The sequence below is a fragment of the Mustela lutreola genome, chromosome 5 (assembly GCF_030435805.1).
Source record: "Mustela lutreola isolate mMusLut2 chromosome 5, mMusLut2.pri, whole genome shotgun sequence".
In the NCBI taxonomy this organism is placed as follows: Eukaryota; Metazoa; Chordata; class Mammalia; order Carnivora; family Mustelidae; genus Mustela; species Mustela lutreola.
This window is the reverse complement of record NC_081294.1, coordinates 85,985,317-86,001,162: the sequence shown is the minus strand read 5'-3', so window position 1 is coordinate 86,001,162 and position 15,846 is coordinate 85,985,317. Positions and strand designations below refer to the sequence as shown.

Below are 15,846 nucleotides of genomic sequence, written 5' to 3'. Positions count from 1 at the left end.
GATTCCTATCCACAAGGCCGTGAGAACTGTATATACCAGAAAGATGTAGACACACACTTCAAAGCACCTAGATATGACTGATATGTAAATGACATTTTCTGCAGCCCTAACAAAACAAACAAACAACAACAACAACAAAAAAACCCTCTTGTCTTGAAACAAGCAACAAGGATTCCTTTAATAGAAAAGTTACAAATAAAATCTTGGGGTGGGGGGAAAGGGTGGGGCGCACCTGGGTGGCTCAGTTGGTTAAGTGACTACCTTCAGCTCAGGTCATGATCCCAGGATCTAAGGATCAAGCCCCACGTCAGGCTCTCTGCTTAGGAGAGAGCCTGCTTTCCCCCTCTCCCTCTGCCAGCCACTCTGCCTGCTTGTCTTCTCTCTTACTCTGTCAAATAAATAAATAAAATCTTAAAAAAAATTTAAATACAATGCAATACCTAAGATTTTAAATAGAATAAATAAAATACCTAAGAGTTTCAATACAATACCTAAGATTTAATTAGAATCAGATAGCTATCTTATTAAAAATGTTTAAATAAGAAGAAAGGAGAACTACTGGAGGACATGTGGCACAGAAGGGGAGCACAAGTAGGTGGGGCCCAGAAGATCATGGGGTGCCACTCTCCTCTGCCCCTTATCACCCACAGTATGCCTGAGGCTTCAAAATTACAATTAACAAAGTATGTTTCAATGAACACCAAAGATAGTCCTGGATAAGGCAGGAGGCAGTGTCCTTCCAAAAAAAATCAAAAAGCTTTCCGAAGCTAGAAGCCTAGCCAAGTGTAGAATTTGGTGTGAGGTCTGGGAGTACTGAATCCTGCTATTTGTAGGCAACAAGCCCCAGCAGGCTGTATGCACCTTTACGAGCCTCTGTTCTTGAAGGCCACAGTTTATGAATCCTTTTCTCAGACTGGGCCTTTATGAGATACTCCAGCTGCTAGTCCCAGAGAAAGGCCAGGAAATTTGTCGATCTAAAAGGATCAGGAAGGGCAACTGAGGCATGAAGGAAATGTAAACCTGGAGTAGGGATAGTGGCCAGGACATCAACAACATGTGATCTCTAGAGCTCCCACCACTCCCACTCTCACCCATAGCCTCTAAGCATCCTCAGTTACCATTCTGGTCAGGCTGAAAGGCATTTCTAGAGCTTCTGGAACCCTCCCTAGCCTCTTGTAGAAGGTAATGTTCATGCTCTCTGATCTGCTCAATCCCTTCTTACTATTTGGGGTGTGTGTGTGTGTATGTTGCTTTGTTGGAAGAACTGTGCCCTCAACTTACTCCACAGTCCCCTTGCAGGCCATGCTGGAACCATTCTTCCTTAGGTTTTTGTTGCAAATTGTACCCATTATGGGTGGAACTGTGTCCCACAAAAAAGAAATCCTCAGTACTCCAGAATGTAACCTTATCAGGAAATCAGATTGCTGTGGATATTAGTAGTTAAGAGAGTGGATCCTTAACCCATTATGACTGATGTCCTCATGAACGGATTTGGACACAGAAACAAAGAGACATAGGAAGCTGGCCATGTGAAGACCCAGGCAGAGACTGAAGTTATGCTGTTATAAGCCAAGGAATGCCTGGGGCTTCCAAAAGCTGGAATAGGTAAGGAAGGATCCTCCCCTAGAGCACAGCCCTGCCAACACCTTCGTTTTAGACTTCTGGCCTCCAGAACAATGGGACAGTAAATTTCTGTTGTTAGAAGCCACTGCGTCTGTGGCCCATTGTTACAGCAGCCCTGGGAAAATCACATGGCACCTTTGACTTGGCCAACTCCCATTCCCTGGCTGTGTTTCCTTCACATCCTTTGCTGGTCTCCCTGGAGGCACTTTCGTAATAATTACTTGCACACAAATCCTGACCTGAAGATAGGAATGAGTGTTGATTCCTAAGCCCACAGTCCTTTTCTTTACCAACACTGGCTATCTGAGGAGCAGAGGTGAGGTTGAAAGAGCCAAACATGCTATAGGGATAAATGGAACAGCCCAGGCCCTGGGCCACAAGAGGTGTGGAAAAGGTTCAATTAAGCCATGGCAACTGTGAAAGAGCCTGGGCAGTGTCAAGGGTGCTGAAGGAGAAGTTTCCAAATCATCACTCTGCTGTATGTAAACTCTCCTGGACCCCTCCATTATTCAACAAGAACATTTGAACAATTTCTCCAAATACAACATACCCCCAGGTGCTATAGAAAATCCATATTCATCCTGGAAGAGGGGAAAAGGGGCTTTGACTGCTAACATTTTTAAGTTCTCATGGTCTGCATGAAGGCAGTCACTGTGGGCCATCAAATACAGCCCTCAGGCACTGTGGTGCTCTCCTTAGCTGTCTAAGGCTACCCTCAGCTCTGCCTCAGGAGTCCTGACAGCCTCCTCACCCACACCACACAGTTGCTGTGCTCTTCGGGGTCCTACCTCAGATCACTCCAGAGCCACATGCTGGCTAAGGTCCTTTAAAAGTCAGAGATGTTTAGGTCAGAAGGAACATGAAGGTGTATCTATTCCAAACCCTTTTTTAAAAGATGATAAAATGGAGGCCCATACAGGTAAATAACTGGTTCAATGTCAAGCAGCATCAAGTCTAAGATTCTGGTATATTGTAAAACTGTGGATTATGCAGACCTGAGTTTGATTTCACCTGAGCAACCATGGGCAGATTCCCAAGCTTTCCTGAATTTCCACTTCATCATCTATTAAATGATTCTAATAGCCTCTACCTCATAGACCATTTCAAGGCATTAAATTAACCTATCTCATCTTGGCATAATGCCTGACATTTACCAATGAACAGCATATGATAAGTGTACTTACTAAGTGTTAACACTTATAACAATTATTATTATTATTATCTTGGTGCAAAAAGGTGATTTTATTAAAGCACAGGGACAGGACCCATGGGCAGAAAGGGTTGCTGCTATAACAATTATTATTATTATAACTATTCTCTAGCTGACTCTACCTTATTAAACAAAATTCTATAAAGCATTACTTTCTTATACGTCTAAACCAGGAGTCTTTAAACTTTCTCTGTAAGAAGCCAAATAGTAAAAATTTTAGGTTTTATAAGACATGTGGTCTTTGTCACAATGATTCATTTCTGTCACTATTACACAAGAGGAGACATAAGCAAATGGAAACAAATAGGTGTGGCTGTGTTTCAATAAAACTTTATTTACAAAAACAGGTATCAGGCCAGGTTTGGTCTACAGCTGTAGCTTGCCTGCATCTGGTCTGGGATTATTATAATGGATGATCACACTGATGCTTCTTTTTTTTTTTTTTTTAAGATTTAATTTATTTATTTGACAGAGAGAGACTACAAGTAGCCAGAGAGGCAGGCAGAGAGGAAGGGAAGCAGGCTCTCCGCTGAGCAGAGAGCCTGATTCGGGGCTTGATCCCAGGTCCCTGAGATCATGACCTGAGCCAAAGGCAGAGGCCTAACCCACTGAGCCACCCAGGCACCCCACACTGATGCTTCTGACACAAGGCAAGTACCTTCAGAATTGGGAAAAATTAACAACAACAACAACAAAAAAAAACCCTATGGGAATTTAGCATAATTTTAGCTAAAATATTATTTTATAGTACTTTTAAAGTTGATAATCCCTGCCTAATAAAAAATTAATCAACCAGAAATTTTATTAAGAATGGCAATGTTGGGGCAGCTGGGTGGCTCTGTCTGCTGAGCATCCAACTCTGGATTAGCCTAGGCCATGATCTTGCAGTTGTGAGATCAAGTCCCCCACTGGGCTGCACTCAACACAGAGTCTGCTTCAGATTCTCTCTCTCTTTCTCCCTCCTGTACTCTCTCAAATAAATAAATAAATAAATAAATAAATAATTTTTTAAAAATAAGAATGACAATAGTAATAATTAGCATTAGGAAAATCATTTTAAAGATACAATCTCATTACACAACAGCTCCATGAAGGAGGCATTACTATATAACAGCTCCATTTTACAAGTAGCTGAGGTTTAGTAAGGTTATATAAGTTGCCCAAGGTTTGTGGTATCTAGACACCACAGTAAAAAAGCCAAGATATGAATACAGGGCTGTTGGACTCCAAAGTCCATGTTTCTATCCACTATTCTTTACTGCCTCCCTCTCCAGGGCCACATCAAGAAACTGGCTTTACTATGCGGCAGTGCTTCTACTAACAAAGAATGTTTATTCAATGACACACATTTGTCAGAAACTTTATCACTAGGGATATCAGATAGGCAGAAAGTAGGATGCCAGGAACTAAGGATGGTGAAAAATATTATTAAATACTACAGTAATGTCAAGTGTAGCTCAAAACACAGAATATGTATACAACTGACCATTGAACAACATGGGGGTGAGGGCCACCAACCCCCGTGCAGTTGAAAATCTATGTATAACTTTTGACTCCCCCAAAACTTAATTACTAATAGCCTACTGTTGACTGGAAGCCTTATTGGTAACAGAGTAGATTAATACATGTTTTGCATGTTACATGTATTATGTATTATAATTTTTTTATTTTTCAAAAAATTTTATTTATTTATTTGACAGAAAGATATCACAACTAGACAGAGAAGCAGGCAGAGAGAGAGGGGGAAGCAGGCTCCCTGCTGAGCAGAGAGCCTAATGCGGGACTCGATCTCAGGACCCTGGGATCATGACCTGAGCCAAAGGCAGAGGCTTTAACCCACTGAGCCACCCAGGCACCCCTATGTATTATATTTTTACAACAAAGAACATGAGAGAAAAGAAAATGGTATTTAGAAAGTCATAAGAGAAAATACATTTATAGTATTGTACAGTAAAAAAAAATTGCATATAAAAATTGCATATAAGTGGACCCACCCAGTTCAAACTCATGTTGTTCAAAAGTCAGCTGTACATAGGAGTTCCAAAATGAGGCAAGGAAAGAAATGGGTTCAGTTTAAGGGGAAGAGAAAGAGGGGAGTAGAGGCAAATGTGTCCAGCGCTGGTAGTGCAAAGGTCTGAACCAGTCTAGGTCTAAGTAAAGAGAGGTGAAAAATTAGAGAGTGCAAAAAAAAAAAAAAATTAGAGAGTGCATTATCTAACTATGATGTGTTTCAATAAGTAGTTACTGAGCACCTTTTCTTTCTTTCTTTCTTTCTTTTTTTTCCCTGAGAACCTTTTCTATGCCAACTGCTCTATGCCTAGTCTAGGTGCTACAGAAGGGGGCTGGTGTGAGGAAGAGGAAGAGGAGGAAAAGAAAAACAGACAAAAATCTCTGTGCTCAAGGAACTTGCATCCAACTGAGGGAGAAAATGAGGAATGAGAAAATGGATAGAATGAGAAACAGTAAGATTTGTAGAGAAAAATAAAGTGGGAAAGAAGAAATCCCTTGCCTGCAATTCCTTGACTAAGAATCACAGAAAGTATTTTATTCCAACATGCGATATAAAAGATGAGTTTGCCTGGAAACAGTAAAATGTTTAAAACTACTTAATTGAAAGTATAATGAGCACTTTATTGATACGTATAAACATCATAAATTTTCCTAACTGAAGATTCACATGGAAAGGGGAAAAGGAAGAACATGGAAGAGTGAGTAAGTGTAGGCTGGGACATGGTCAATACCATGAAAGGGAAAACTCAAAAAAGAAGTTTCTTTCACTGAGGACAAACGTGGTTTTTGGACAGTTTTATATGGCTCACTCGGACCAAACAAATCCAAGCTTCTTGTAGAACTTCTAGGTGTATGACTGTCTCATATGACTTTATGAAGTCTCTGCTTTTCAACACAGGCTTTGTTCCAAAGGAAGTGTATTTCAAGGGGTTCATCAATTACCACAAGATTTTGGTCTCCTCACCATAACCTATAAATCTCCCACTTCATTGACAGAAAGAGCAATCCTTGAGGGGGTCTTCCTGGCCAGCTAGTTGGGACCAGGCATCAAAGTAAGATGTTGACACTCTACTTACACTTTTCATCAACAGCCGGAATCCTCAGCGTGGCCACCGGAGATTCCCCAAGAGAATTATAAGAAATCACATACACCCAATGGGTCTTGCCTCCCAGATGCAGTTCATGTGTCTGGTTAGTGGTGTTCACTGTTTCTGTGAGATTAGTGTTGCTTTCTGGAAAGTACCATATCCTGTAGCCAAGGGCCTTCTCCAGGACCGGGGCTCCACTTGCCTTCTGAACCCAAAGGAAACAAAATGTATTGCCAGAAACAAGAAAAGATAGACACTGAGATGGTAATAAATGGTGAGGATGAGGGGTGAGGGGTAATGTTAATTATTAGGTGCTAAACTGCAATTAGGTCATCACCCTTCTGGGATGAATAATACACCCTGTGCTGTAACATGAATCCTTCAAGGGCCAAAAGAGCTTTGATAAATGGTCCCTTGGTATCAACCCTTAACAGAAGTATAATTCCATGAGGTTTAACTAGGAGAAAGTGCAAGCCAATGTAAGCAAGTCATTTTGATGCTTATCTTTCTTTCCCTCCCACAGGAACAGGACAGGACAGTATAAGCTAAAAATGTGAGACAGTGCCTCCAAGAATCCCTATTTTGTTCTGGCCTTGGGTCATCTCTTCTCTGGAAGCTTCCAAGGGTTGGAAAGTACCTGTGCTGCGACATAAAAAGCAGCATGTCGCCTCCTTTGAGAAAAGAGCTAGCTTCCCTGGACCAGCCATACTGGATATCCCAGCTAAGAGGCCTAAAACATTCAGGGTTGTCCTACCAGTCCTAAACCTGTGGTGAGAAGCCTCAGGGGACACCAGAGATTCCAAGCCAGACTCTTCTCTTCAGCCTTGAACCTGAACCTACTAACCATATGTTTTTGCCTAGTGATCACCTTGCTGAGTCACTTTGTCCCACTGCCTTTCCATTTCAGGAATTGACAGAAACTTCCTAATGACTGGGAGGTTTTTACCTCTTAGGACAATGCATTTTCTTTTATAAACAACAGCTTTATTGAGATGTAATTCTGATACCATAAAATTCACTACTTTAAGGCATACAATTAAGGGATTTTTTTTAAGTATATTCACAGAGCTGTGCAATCAGTGCATTATTCAGTGCATTATTATTCAGTGCATTATTCAGTTTTAGTCCAATCTTTTAAACCAAACTTAATTCCTAGAAACCTCTCCTACTGAGGCAAAAAAAAAAAAAAAGGACCAGTCTTCAGGTGAGGGAAAGAAAGAGGAGGGAACTCAAGTCCATTTCACGAACTTCACATTCACATGTTGGCCTACTTGACCCAACACTCTGTGGCTGACCATATGCGGATATGTGCCATTGTTTGCTTTCCTTCCCCCAAAATATACTGACTGAGTGATTTGTTCATACTTAATCAGTGAGAAAGAAACCACAAAATGGGAGTCACACAATCTTGATTTACAAAGGCCAGTACACCTGGCTGTGTTCTCCCTGGCCTGCTGCCTCTACAACTTGGGGGGGCCTCAAAGTCCTAAGGTATGAAGGGAGTGGAGAAAAGCAGAAGGCATAACTGGAATTAGAATATCATCGGTAAAGAAAGTGATTTTTCCATTTTCAGAAGGATTTTAAACTTGCCTGGACTTTAGCAAGCATGAAATAATATGAGTGTTCCCGGAGAACTCGGGACACTACTGAAGAGTTCTGACATCTCGCTGCTCTCCTCCCCTTCTTCTCCCCTCCACAGCTTCCCCATCTTTTTCTCCTGGTTCCTGGATGGGTTTTTCCCCCCTCATATTTGCCCTTCTCTTTTCCTGTTTATTCCCTCTTCCCCTCCTTTTTTGTCCTTTGTCTAACCTTCTCTTCTCTTTTCTCTGTCTCTCCACATGATGCCCACACTTTCTCCTTTGTTCCTCAATCCCAGGCCTCCATCCAAGAAAGGATCATTTGACTCATGTTCTGGCCTTATATCCCACTATACTAGTACTCAAAGGGACACATGAGCAATGTATGTTTTCAATGACCCAAGGCCACATTAGTGAACTGACCCCAAGTCAGTGCTTTTCTCCCATGTAGGGGTAGGTGTTATACAATATTACAGCCAGCCTGGGTCAGTGGGGAATGGGGGGGAGGTGTGGGGGTAGTTCCCCAGAAGGTCAAGATGCACTTGCACTTTGTACCTGTCTAAATGTTAATGTTCAGACCAAAGAAGAGAGGGGGCAGGGTCTGTAAGGTGTATTTAGGCCAACTATAAGATGACCTATGAGGCTTTGTGAACTGTGAAACCACAGTGAGATTTGGGGCATTATAAAGCCTCTAGGGAAGGAAACACAGATGGTAAAATTTCAAGAATTACAGTTACTGGAGGTGTAAAAAACCAATGGTTTTAAAAAGAAACAAAACAACAACAACAACAAAACTGTAAGGTGGTCACCTTCCACATCAACTGCACTGGCCTTCTTCCATTGACCTTGGCTGGTCTCAGGACTCTCCACAGATCCAGGCCATAGGGAGCTGTAAGGAAACAGAGTGAGGTGCTCAACATAAGACAGAAGGGACCTGAAACAGAATTTGCTGAAATTAGCTGGGTGGACTATTAGAAATGCAGTTGGGAAGGGTTTGCTGGAGGAAGCCCGGAGGAATAAAGTGGTCAGTGGAGGAATGGCCATACTACAACAATCCACAATGTCTTCATTTTGTGACCAAAGGATTCACATCAACCAAAAGTAAAAATTAAAACTGCTCTTAGATCCAATGGCTTAATGTAAGTTTAAAAAGTACAATAGGAAGTACTATAATATAATTTATAACTGAAATCTGGATTGAAATGTAACATCTCATGCCCTCTAAGATATAATATCTATAAACACTAAAGCTGGGAATGACACAGATAACTAATAGGGAGATAGATACATAGATAGAGATATTATCTATACCATTTCAGGTTGGGGAAGGGAGAGGAAGAAAGAGAGAGTAAGACCTACTCCCCAAAATGTTAAGATGTTATAAAATATAACAAAGAACTAAAGAAGAAAGGAGCAGAGAAATAATCTTTGCTAGGCCATAGGTCATTACCTGAGCTTTAAAGATCAGCTTGATGCTGATCTTTGTGGCAGAAAAAGCAAAAAAGGTTCATATTGAATTGCTTGTTTCTCATAGCCTGATAAAAAACAGTCATATGAAGGAGCAAATGGCTGACTAGGGGAATGAATTAATTAATGGAATTTATCATGAGGATCCTCTTAAAAAGACAATGGGAAACATAAAGGCCAATGTCTGCAATCACAGCTGAGCAAAATAGAGAAATATGACATATGTACTTTTTTCATATTTCTGTTCTATAAAATGTAAGGGCATAATGTTATACCTGATTCACACAGTTCTTCCGTGAATAACATAATCCAAGACAATATAGTTCAAGTGTGTTAGCTTCCGAAGATCTGATCAGACAGGGATAATTTCAAAATCCTGAGTTTCTAGTTTAAGAATGACTTACACATGTTAACCAGGAGAAGAAAGCAGATAATTCTAAAGAACTGTCCAGAAGGCTAGTGGCCTGTAATTTGGAAAAAGAAATGTCTCTAATTGAAGATGCAGTTAATGAACTCTGAATATTTTTTTTGAGGAAATCACATGGCTAAAGATAATGTAAGTAGGTCTGCAGAGAATGGAGTCAACCACTCAGGCCAAGAACTAAACTGCTTTAGTACTAACAGACTGTTTTCAGGTATGTGCAGTCACACTTTGGGTGACTAGGTGTTTTAGGATGAAATTACTGAACTCCAAATGAAAACAACTTCATAATGTAGAAAAATGAGCCAAAGGTCAAGTAAGTCAATAACCTATTTTGTCATCAATGGAGAGTCACATTTCTACAACTACTTGCAGAACTGGGAGTGAGTAAAACAGTCTAATTGGTAGGCCCTGATCTTGATGAGATCTAATTCTATGTAAGAAGCATATCAGGAGGGACGCCTGGGTGGCTCAGTTGGTTAAGCAGCTGCCTTCGGCTCAGGTCATGATCCCAGCGTCCTGAGATCGAGTCCCACATTGGGCTCCTTGCTCGGCAGGGAGCCTGCTTCTCCCTCTGCCTCTGCCTGCCATTCTGTCTACCTGTGCTCACTCTCTCTCCCTCTCTCTCTCTCTGACAAATAAATAAAATCTTAAAAAAAAAAAAAAAAGAAGCATATCAGGAAATCAAAACTATTTAGACTTTAAAAACTTGAGTTCATTTGTGCCCCCACTGAGATAACTATCTTACTGTCTTACAAGCTCTGTCAGAAGTTATCTGATTTCCCAAAGAAATCAATATTCTTTAATATCAATTTCTTCAAATCGACTCTTCAATAAAGAATCAGAAGACAGACAACCTGTACTCAATTTTCTCAGAGAACAAGAAGCTGGTTTCAACCTGTCTACAAGCCAATGAGATGTGAATACAGAGTTCCTCCGGGCAGAAAGCTCTAGCACAAGGACCCAAGATCACGAGACTTCACAGGTGACCCATGGAATTGGAAGGATTATCACTCCATCTCTCACTTCCATCTCTCACTTCCATTCCAGTTATGTTCAGTCAGACTCAGGGATAATAGCACTGACAGTAAGAAGCAAACAAATCTAAAGGTGAAGTGTGTATTATAATCCAGCCCCAAATATTCATCTGAAGGACAGAGATAAAATAAACTAATTATTAGATAATCAATCATTGCAAGGACTTGGCTAGAAATACAAGCGAAATTCTCCTTGGATTTATCCCATAGGCAGTCATCTAGTTGTAATAGATGGTGATGGTAAATGAATTTAATCAAGTGTTTTCTTTTTTCACTGAGGCCCCTATTTCCTGCAGATAAAGGCCAAAGAGGAACCATCTTCCCATTATCAGCTTCCCACAGATGCAGCTTTTAGTAAAACCATCGCCCGAGCTGCATGTAAATCTTCTACAATGAACAGAAATTTCCATTAACCATGAGCTAGTAATGGCTTTGCAGTATAATCAAAGTTAGAAAAGTAATAATTCAGTGTGTTTGTAAGAGCAAAATTAAATTTTTCCAAATCCATCAAAATATCTACATATTCAAAGGCATCAATTCTTTGAACACGTTAGCAACAATTTGATGCTATGTTGCTTCCATTACAGTCTGGGAATATCCACAACTACCACCAGTCAGACACCTCAGACATGCCCTGGTGCTTTGCTGAAGACCAATTAATAAGAACAGTTAACTTTTAGCCAAGTGTCACTATACTAAGCATTTTACCTGATTTGCCTCATTTAATTGCCACACCCTTATAATTAAGCATGGTAGTAATATCATCACCATTTCTGAAACACAGAGATGTATGTTTCAGTGTTACAAGATTTTAGGTAATAAAGCCAGGATCAGAATATCAGGATGTAATTACATCTGTGTCCTTATATGCTTAAATGTGGATAAATCATCCTAATAATCAATCTATTAAAATCCAAATGAAAATAAATAATGTTTCATATTTTACTTAGAAGAGAAAATTTCAAGCAATTAGAAATGGTTTGAGGTGGGGTATATTAAATAACTGGCGTTCCATTGTGAAATAGGGAAACAAATTGTTTATGAATTAGAAAATGGAAATTAGGATTTGCTGGGGGCCAAGGGGGTGCTTCTTCATCAGTTTTCTCTGGGATCCTGAAAAAAATGAAGAGAAACAAAAGCAAAAGTTCTACAGCGGTGCCTTTGATAAATAAGTGGTTGATTTCATCAGCACCAGGCACAGACGACACCAGCATCTAAGGCACTGCTAATGAATTCTAGCCCAACTAGCCAAAATAACAAATCAGCTGAAACAGTAAATCTTGTTTCTGGCAGCAAAACAAATGGATGAAACAGAAACTGACATGAGGAAGTGGCTGGGCTGTCATGAGCTAACAGAAGATCCAGAATCACAATGGCACCAGGAGGCCACTGGAGAGAAGACCACCAGCTATAGGGTGGCAGGAGGGCAGTGCAAAACAGGGTTATACCTGAAGTAGAACCTAATCTCCTAGACCATCTGCTAGAAGGTGTAGCTAAGGCAGAGGACGCATCACTCAACAATACTACATGTATTGCCTTCTGATCCTTTAAAAGGGAGGGCTCAGTTAAGACAGACAACTCTCTCCTACAGATTATAACCAATGGGCCACTTTATTTATTTAATTTTTTTTGCTGTGTAATTTATGTGCTGTTTAGTATTTGTAAATGATTATATTTGTGTTCATTAGACACTTTGAGGTGATGTCTATAGAATGTAAATGTGTTCCCAAATATTGTATGTAATTTTAATAAAAAGTTACATGAGATCCACAAACTGAGTAGTTTTCTTTTATCATGTCTGCATTTCTATTGATGTAAAATTTATATAGCCCTTACCATTTGTAAGGTACTGTTCTGAGTACTTAGACATAAAGATTTGGAATTTTCTGTGATTTTTTTTTTCTTGGACTTCTAGAGCCTGGCATAGAAAACTAGATGCCTGAGTGGCATAGATGAATGGAATCTATGGGTGAGAAGAGCCTTTAGAAATTATCTAGGCTGGGGTGCCTGGGTGGCTTAGTTTGTTAATCCTCTACCTTTGGCTCAGGTCATGATCTCAAGATCGTAGGATGGAGCCCCACATTAGGCTCTCTGCTCAGTGGGAAGTCTGCTTCTCCTTTTGCTTTCTCTCTGTGCTTACATTCTTTCTACATCCCTCTCAAATAAATGAATTAAAAAAAAAAAAAAAGAAAGAAAGAAAGAAAGAAAAGGAAGTCATCTAGTCCAATTTCCCATGTGCTGTATGAACCCATGTTGTATAACCACATCCACCAATGGGTAGTGTAGACTGAACTAACATGAACATCTCCAGTGGGAGCTACAAAATTCAGAAGATACTGGATTATTTCCAGACATCTGATCATATGTGCAAATGTGCTGAACACCTATTAGTACCAACTTTGTCTCATAGGAAACTCAAGCAAGATTCAGAGGAATAAATTATTGTCAAATGGACTAGGGAGCACAGAAATTGATTGCAAATGTTACCTGAAACTTGTATGGTACTTGGCTGTAAAACAGAATAAGATTTAAGAGAATATGACTGAAATTATGGCCAGGTGTGTAGTTGGGGGAAATTCAGGGAGAGTAAAGCTTCAGAAGGCTAGAAGGATGAACATTTTACATTTCTTCTATTACAAAAGATGTGTGGACATACCAAGTGTTCAACTACTCATTCATTCATTCATCGTGTTAGGCCGAAAAATGTATCCCAAAGATCTAAATCCTAATCCCTGCCATTGGTAATGTTACCTTGTATGGCCAAAGGGACTTTGCAGATGTGATTAAGTTAGGATCATAAACTGGAGATTATCCTGGATTATCCGGGTGGGCCCTAAATGTTTTCACAAAGGTCTTTATAAGAGTGAAGCAAAGAGATTTGACACAGAAGAGGAGAAAAAAGTGACATGATGATGGACACAGAGATAAGAGTGATATGTTTAGTAGATGGGGGAAGAGGCCAAACCCCAAGGAACACAGGCAACCACTAGAAGCTAGAAACAGTAAAAAAAACATATTCTACCCTCAGAGTCTCTATAAGGTAACAACCCTGCCAACACTTTGACTTTAGTCCAGTGAAACTGTTTTGGACTTCTGAATTCCAGAACTGTAAGAGAAAAAAATTGTGTTGTTGGGGCGCCTGGGTGGCTCAGTGGGTTAAAGCCTCTGCCTTCGGCTCAGGTCATGATCTCAGGGTCCTGGGATCAAGCCCCACATCCGGCTGTCTGCTCAGCGGGGAGCCTGCTTCCCCCTCTCTCTCTGCCTGCCGCTCTGCCTACTTGTGATCTTTCTCTGTCAAATAAATAAATAAAATCTCCCCCCCCCAAAAAATTGTGTTGTTTTCAGTCATTAAATTTGTGATAATTTGTTACAGTGGCTGTGGGAAACTGATACATTCATCAAACATTTATTACTGCTGAGGGGGAGGTGCTGGGCAAGACTTGATTTACAAAGAACAGTAACCCATGCGGAGTGACCTGAGCAATTGGCTAATACTTCTGAAACTCAGCTCCTTCACCACCAAGTGTGGTGATTCCACATCATTTATAGGGCTCCTAAAAGGTTGAATAAAAATAATAGAAAGCCAAAAAAATAATAGGAAGCCTGGCATTTATTGAATGTTTATTGTAAGCTAAATACATTATGTCATTGAATTTTTTAAATAACACTAAAAAGTAGGTACTACATTTAACTTAGTTTTATAAATTGTATTCTATTGTGGAAAGGGGGAGTAAATAATGAGAAACGTAAGGCTTAGAGATAGGTATCTAGCCCAAAGCACTCCATAGCCAAGCTGGGATTTTAGCCAACCCCACAGAGTTAAAGTATTAGTCTGAACACCAAACCTCACTCACAGCAAGCATTCACTCGTTGTATGGTTCCTTTATCTTTCCCTCACTGTCATTAAGAACCTAACTTTTTTTTCCTCATTAATTATACCTTTATTTATCTTTAAGTGGTAGCTCCAAGGTTTACAATATATAGCTTTAATTTATCATAAGATATCTTTAAATAATATTATAGCACTTCACATATAGTATAAGAAGTTTCTAAGAGTATTAAAGATGTGCTCTTTTGCCTTTGGGGCAAAAAGATGCTAACTAAGGCCATCTGAGGAAGGCTGACTTACCGTGTGGGCTCAACTGGGCACAGTGAGTGCCCTGTGAAGAGGGAATGTACAGACTGCCAGAGTCCATGATTCCCAAGTACAGAGTTTGATGAAACCCAATAAGGCTAGGCCCAGGTCACCCGAAACCAGACCAGGCAGAAAAGAAATTGCAAGGGACCAGCTTGCCTTCTTCCTCAGTTGTTCCCACTTTCTCTTGGCTCCAAGCACTCCAGAACATGGACTCCGCTGGGGCACATCGCAGAGCTACAACATACTCCGTAAAAGCCTGCAGCCCTGTGAGGTTGTAGGTCTCATCTCTATCGATATCTTCTTTGGTGAAGTTGACTTCCATCTAAAAGACAGAGATAACCCTGAGCTAGATGGGAGACCTCTTTTATCTTTCCATTTTTCTTCTCCATTCCCCAATCATTTCAGAACTAGAAGCACTGTACCTCGAGTTTTAAAAAATATAATTTTCATAAATAAACTTCCACGCATGCCTGGGAATCATTTGTGCCTGAGCAGATGTGAGTCACCCCATGAACCACCACCCTCCCCATTTCCTCTCTCTGTGCTTGGAAGGCAGAGATCCCTGCCCTTGGACTGGACGTGAATGAGTAGTCTTGTTGTTCTGGAAAATACAAGGTGGAGTCCTAGGACCCAGGCAACCCAGTCTCAGTTTCAAAACAGAAGATGACTCCAACACCTAGATATAAGGCCTTACATAACAGTAGGCAACAGAGACCTTCCTTAGTGGCATCATGTTCAAACTCAGGTCATGGATAAGGCCTCAAAAGTTAAGTGACCATGGATTACCTCAGGGTTTGTTATGAGCAGAACTGGGATCAGAACACAGATTTCATCCCTCCTAGACCCTTTCCCTTTACCTAAATTTTCCACAGCAAATTGTTGGTCTTTGGGTGACCAGCAGGGCTGCCAAGGATCTCAGCAGCCTGGATGCATGCATTCATTTTGACATTCTTTTGTGGTATGGAGAGAGAGGTAAATAAATCACTTCTCCTTTCTAGACCTCAGTATCTTCACTAGTAAAATGAACACATTGCTGTATATAGTCTCTAAAGTCCCTTCTGAATCCAATTTTCCAAGGGAAACTAAAAATTCAGAGACTTGTTTTTGAGCATGATCACTGTTGCTGCAATAAGAACTTTCAGCTGTTGGATTATATTAACTCATATTGAATTAATGAATGAATGAATTAATTAATTAATATGTATATAACAGCTGTGAAATAAGTATAGAATGATAGGTGTTAGGCCTAAAGGACACTGGGCAAAATGACAAAGT

General features: G+C 40.3%; 1 protein-coding gene across 1 annotated transcript in view; it reads right to left on the bottom strand.

Moving 5' to 3' along the window:
- The window catches only part of IL31RA (interleukin 31 receptor A), a 54,313-nt gene that overhangs the window by 15,386 nt on the left and 23,081 nt on the right, over positions 1 to 15,846 (bottom strand). Inside the window, exons 6-8 of the mRNA XM_059173359.1 lie at positions 14,728 to 14,893; positions 8,318 to 8,397; positions 5,920 to 6,136 (exon numbers count right to left, since the gene is read on the bottom strand). Coding sequence (XP_059029342.1) covers positions 5,920 to 6,136; positions 8,318 to 8,397; positions 14,728 to 14,893 — 463 coding nt within the window. The remainder of the gene's footprint in view (positions 1 to 5,919; positions 6,137 to 8,317; positions 8,398 to 14,727; positions 14,894 to 15,846) is intronic.